This window comes from Ammospiza caudacuta, chromosome Z, assembly GCF_027887145.1.
Source record: "Ammospiza caudacuta isolate bAmmCau1 chromosome Z, bAmmCau1.pri, whole genome shotgun sequence".
In the NCBI taxonomy this organism is placed as follows: Eukaryota; Metazoa; Chordata; class Aves; order Passeriformes; family Passerellidae; genus Ammospiza; species Ammospiza caudacuta.
In genome coordinates, this window is record NC_080632.1 from 64,690,484 (window position 1) to 64,696,492 (window position 6,009).

General features: G+C 45.0%; 1 protein-coding gene across 2 annotated transcripts; it reads left to right on the forward strand.

Moving 5' to 3' along the window:
- Positions 1-1,413: 1,413 nt before the first annotated feature.
- LOC131570985 (sushi, nidogen and EGF-like domain-containing protein 1) lies at positions 1,414-4,487 on the forward strand. 2 transcript variants are annotated; one of them, XM_058823464.1, is made up of 6 exons: positions 1,414-1,504; positions 1,806-1,936; positions 2,710-2,991; positions 3,145-3,282; positions 3,800-3,978; positions 4,367-4,487. In XM_058823464.1, the coding sequence occupies exons 1-6, from the start codon at positions 1,429-1,431 to the stop codon at positions 4,368-4,370; spliced, it is 810 nt and encodes a 269-aa protein (XP_058679447.1). In that variant the 5' UTR covers positions 1,414-1,428; the 3' UTR covers positions 4,371-4,487. The 2 variants fall into 2 exon arrangements, with proteins under 2 accessions (XP_058679447.1, XP_058679446.1); XM_058823463.1 differs by lacking the exon at positions 1,414-1,504 and adding an exon at positions 1,598-1,691.
- Positions 4,488-6,009: the final 1,522 nt, after the last annotated feature.

Sequence of the window (6,009 nt, forward strand, 5' to 3'; positions counted from 1 at the left end):
GGTTTAAAGGGTTTTTTTTTTTCTTCCAAAAAGTAGAATTCCTGCATATAAGGACTTCTTCTTTCTTCCAGGAAAGAAAGGCCAAAGTACATGATAAAGATTTTTCTTAGCCTCACAATAACAAAAAAGAGTCCTCAAAATCCCAAATAAACAGGGATAATCTATTTTCTTCCTGATGATTAAAGAAAAAAAAGGAGATAAAGGATCTATAATTAAAAATAATTTTAAAAAGACTTCTTTATTAAAAAAAAATTTAATCAGGGGATGAAAGTTGAAGGCTTGGAAAGGGGCAAAAATTTCACATAGGGTGGTGTCTTCAGGACACCAAAATAATCCAAAAAAGTCTTAACTATGCTTAAAAAGATACATCTGGAGGAGCCCAAAATCCCCAGCACGTGATAAAATCCTCAACACGTGATTGAATTTCTCTTTCTTAAGGATCCTGGGAGAGCTCAGAGAGATTGGAGGGGTGGAAAGTTGGCAAATTACATGTTCAGTATTTTTTGTTTTGATAAAAAAAGGAACACAACAAGTGAAAGCCAGCATTTGAGGTGCTTCAGCTCATTTTCAGGCTGCAGTTCTTCACTTCATGGAAATCCAGGTGAGGGAATTTTTATTCCAGTGGGATTTTGGTCATTTCTTGGAATATTTTCTCTTTAAAGTCCTGGTTTTACATGCACTTAAGGAAGATTTGTGCCTTTAAATCACTTAAAAATGCATGAAAAAAAATGTAAATAATCCTCATTTTTTTTTTCAGAAAAAAGGCAGAAAAATCCTGAATTTGGGCACAGAAGGGAAAAAATTTCTTCATTCACACAAATAGCAAAAACTGAAGATTCAGTTAAATAAAAAATAATAAAAATCAAAACACAGAAGATAAAGAAAAATAGCATTCACCTTAGAACTCCATTAAATAAAAGGCAATGCATTTAGAATGAAAAATTGAAATTAAATTTAATAATGTTCACTTATGTAAAATCTTTTTTTTTTAATTGAATCATAGTAAATTAAATTTTTAAAATTTAATTAAATTTTAAAAACTCCTGAATCAAATTAAATGATTACTTTAAAATGCACTCTAATTAAATAAAAAAAAAAACTTTTCAAATGCTTAAATTCTTTTTAAAAATTGGTAAAATACCACTCATGCACAAAGCCCTCCACACAAACATCCTGGACAAAGTGTGTGTTTGGTGTTTTAATATGAATTTTTTTTGTCTCTGGAACTTCATTTTACTGCATCCTCTCTTTTGTGGAGGGTTGCTGGTTTGCTTGTTCGGATGTATTTATAGTTTCTTTTTAAGTTTTCCAGGTTTTTTTAACAGTTATTTTAGGGTCGAGGATGTCACCCTCTAGTATTTTCTTCCTCCTGATTTTAGGTAAATATTGTTTCTGAAAAGTCTTGTCATTTTCTTCCCTGCTGGAAAAATGATTGATCAACTCATTTTCCCTCCTATTTCTTCTCCAGATTCCATGGTGGACGCCAAAACCTCATCTGAAAAAGGTGAATTTTGGGGGGCTTAGCCCTAAAACAACATTATTTCCACCTAAATCAGACTTTCTCCCACCCACATCATGCCATTTTCCTGCTAGTCTCCCAAAATCCATGTGTGGGCAATGTAATTCCTCTGGGGTCATTCCCTTTCACACCAGTTTCATCATGAAAACCCAGAAGAGACATCCATTTTTAGGTAACCATGGGAACCCCAAATTTGGTGGGCTACACCCCAAAATCCATGTAATTGGGTGGGAATTTAAGAGCAGATCCCAAATTGTGATTTTCCCAAATCCTGATTTTCCCACAGGATCCCTGCTCTATCCCTATGGACCAGACCAGGGGGATGAAACCAACCCCAAACTCGATGATGGGACATCTGAGGCAATCACCCTCTCCATTCCCTTCACCTTCTATGGCAAAACCCACCAAACTGCGTTTGTAGGTCACCCCAAATTCAATATTTTGGGGAATTTCCTCCATTTTTCCAAATTTCCCCTCCATTTCCACTGAATTTTTTACTGGTGGGTGTGTGTGTGGGGGTATGTGTGTGTGTGTGCCCCCAAAATCAACCCTTCTTGAATTCACAGTGGGTTTTATCCTTGGACATGAAAACATCTTCAGATGGGTGGGAGATCTTGAGGGCGCTGGTGGTATTGGTGGGCGGGGGGGGGGTTGGAGGGGCTTGGAAGGTTCTGAGGATGGTGGGTGATGGTGTGGTCCTTCACGGTCATATGGCTGGGGGCTCTTGGTTGGTTTTGGGTGGTCCCCCACAGGGTGGATCTTGGGGTGTGTAGGTGGGCATTGTGGGATCATGTGGATGGTGGATTTTGTGAGGGTCCTCTATGGGTGGGTCTCGGGGGGATTTGTGGGGGTTGTGGGGTCCTGGGGGTGGTGGGCCTTGGGAGGGTCCTGGGGGTGGTTGCTGTTAGGGGGCTCTATAGGTCTGATATTTGGGGAGGTCCTGTGGTGCTGTGTCTGGGAGATTGATGGATCTTGATGGGTTCTTTGGGTGCTGGGGGGGTTCCTGTGGATGAGGGCTCCTATGGTTGATGAGTTTTGAGGGAGTCCTGTGAGCGGTGGATCTTGGGGTGTTGATAGGTGATGGGGGTCCCTGTGGGTAGTGGTTCTAGGCATGCTTGTAGGGTCCATTTTGAAGACCCCAAAAGCCAAGTTAAGGTGTTGCACCCACCCACTCCTGGTGCCACCTCCAGGTGAACAACAATGGGGTGATCTCCTTTGACAAGCCTGTCAGACAATACACCCCTGACCCCTTCCCTCTGGCGGACGGGCGCCCTTTCGTGACTCCCTTCTGGGCAGATGTGGACAACGTGGAGGGTGGGGACATCTTCTACCGCCAGAGCACCGACCCAGCACTGCTGGGGGACATCAGCCAGCACATCACCCAATACTTCCCCGAAAGCCCCTTCACTGCCACCTGGGCCTTCGTGGCCACCTGGGACCATGTGGCCTACTGGGGCTCCAAATCTGACAAGGTGAGGCCCATGGTCCATGGGGCATGAAGTGGGGCAATTCATTGGCTCTCGTTGACCCACTTGGTGGCCTTGCTGGCCGACTGAACTTTGGCCTCCAGAACCCATCTCTGACCTTCATGACTCATCCTTGACCTCTGTGACCTTCTTCCATAGGGCAACACCTTCCAGGCTGTGCTGACCACTGACTCCAAGATGTTCTACATCATCCTCAACTATTGGGACATCCAGTGGACCACAGGGGCAGCAAGTGATGGGGATGCTGAAACAGGACTTGGGGGGACCCCAGCACATGTAGGTGGGAAGGGTGGACGAGAAGGGGGAGGTTGTCCCACTCCATGTTCTGAGGATGATGATGATGAAGATCAGGGATTGGCCCATCCCATTTCCTGGGGATGATCATGATCATGATGAAGGTCCACACCAATTTTGGGAAGGTCAAGCGGCCCTGTCCCATCTTCTGGAGAGGATGATGATGGAGGTCAGAGGCTGGCCCATCCCAAATATTGGAGATGATAATGATGACAGTATTGATGATGATAGTGATGATGATCGTGATTATGATGAATGATGATGATGATGATGATGATGATTGTGATGATGATGATGATGATGATGATAATGATGATAGTGAAGACAGGAGGTTGTCCCCCCTTCTTCTGCAGACGATTGCCATAGTGATGGTCATGGATTGGTACATATAATTTCTGGGTATATACAACAAGTATATTCGCATCATGAAATAATTTTAGGGGCTCTTTGGGTGGGGTAAGCCCTCCTACATTCTCTCCCCCCACCTTTAATTTTCCAGGCGGGATTCAATAGCGGTGATGACACCAACTTCTACAACATCCCTGGATCCCAAACTGATGCCATCATCAACATCACCACCACCTCCAACGTCAAGGTCCCAGGACGCTGGGTCTTTAGGGTGGATGACTTCCAGGCCCCAGATGTGGATCCTCCCCAGCTGGATAACAGCTGCTGGTTGTAAGTTGGAGGAGAAAATTGGGAATTTTGAGGAAAAGTGCGAATCAGGGGGGTAAATTCAGGAATGAGGGGGGAAAAGTGGGGATTTGAGGCAATAATTTGTGACTGTGTGAAGGCCGCTGTGAGTTTAGAGGGAGACAGAATTTGTTGGGGAAAATCAGGAACTGGGGGGGAACCATGGGAATCTTTATTGGAATATTGAGAATTTAGGGGCATTAGGAACTGGAGGAAATTGAGCATTTGGGGAACAATTGGAAGTTTGAAGGTGGGAATTTTATGGGATAATTTGTGAGGAAAATTTGGATTTCTGTGTGGAATATTTTTGGGAGGTATTGGGGATTTGGGTGGAAAGTGGCTCTACCTCTTGGGCTGTTGATATCTCTTCTAGGTGAATTGAGGGGAGTGTGGCAGAGGGACATCACCTCTGCCACTGTTATCACCAATGAAGTCACTGGGCAGGTCAAGATCATGCCAGCTTCTAGCAGAGCAATAAAATTTCAGCTAAGACATTGCAGTGTCCATGTCCTTGTCATTGTCATGGCACCCATGGTCATGTCATCACATGTATGTCATCATCACATGTATGTCATCCTCACCCTCACTGTTCCCACAGTCACAGGGGATCTGAGGGGTTTTGGGGTGAAATGTGACAGAATTAATCAAATTTTGCCTTTTTGGGTGGTAACTTCTGGGGTCTTGTGCAATATGAAGTCACGGGGCAGCCACATACACGGTAGACAAAATCCACAACAAACAGCTTGGCACACACCCCCAAAATGCTTTACCTGCAACATACTTGGACATCATAAGACACACAAAACATGCCAGACACAACTTTACCCCTCCCCATCCTTGACTCCTCACAGAACCATGGCAACATTAAGGCTGGAAGAGAACTCCAAGAACCTCAAATCCAACCTTTGACTGAACACCCCATGTCAAGCAGACCATGGCACTGAGTGCTATGTCCAGATGTTTTTTGAACACTCCAGGGATGGTGATTACACCACCTCCCTGAGCAGGCCATTCCAGTGTCCAGTGACCCTTTCTGTGAAGAAATTCCTCCTGATGTCCAGCCTGAACCTTCCCTGGCACGGCTTGAGACCATTTCCTTTTGTCCTGCTGCTGGTTGCCTGGGAGAAAAGATTCACTCCCACCTGGCAGCAACCTCTCTTCCAGGTAATTGTAGAAAGTGATAAAGTCATCCCTAATCATCCTTTTCCCTAGGCTGAGCCCCCCTAAGCTCCCTCAGCTGCTCCTGATTCTCCAGACTCTCCCCCAGCTCTGTTCCTTTCTCTGGACATCCTCCAGCACTTCAGTGTCTTTTTTGCCATGAGGGACCCAAAACTGTCCCCAGGATTTGAGGTGTGCCCTCAGCAGTGCCAGCTCAGGGGACAGTCACTGCCCTGCTCCTGCTGCCACACCATGGCTGGAACAGCCCAGGTGCCATTGCCTTCCTGGCTACCTGGAGCACCTGGCTCAGATTTTGCTGCTATCATGAACACCCGCAGAGCCTTTTATTAAGAGCAGCTTCCCAACCACTGTGCCCCAGCCTGGAACTGAAGAGGTTCTTGTGAAGGGCAGGACCTGGCATTTCCCCTTGGAGCACCTCATGCCATGGGCCTGGTGATCCCATCAATTCCTCAATCCACAAAATGCTGGGATTTTTTTATTCCATCCCTTCCTCCCCTTCCCTTTTTCCCCTTTTCCCCTCTTTTTTGCCCAAATTACACCCTCTGTTTCTCAAAGAATTACACTATATTTGCTCCATCACTTCCTTGTCATTGTGGAATAATTTAAACCACATTGGGCAAAAAACCCTCGATATCTAGTAATGCCAATTTTTGACATCAGTTTTAACAAAAAAACCCTGTTTTTCTCTCTGTTTTCACCTTTTCTGGCCAAAAATGATCTCACGTCATTGGGTGGGGTGATCCCCTGGGGGTGCCTGGATTAGTCATTTTCTTTCCCCTTTTTCTGCCAAAATTAAAAAATAATTGAGGGAGGAGCCAGATCTGCTGTCCTGGGATT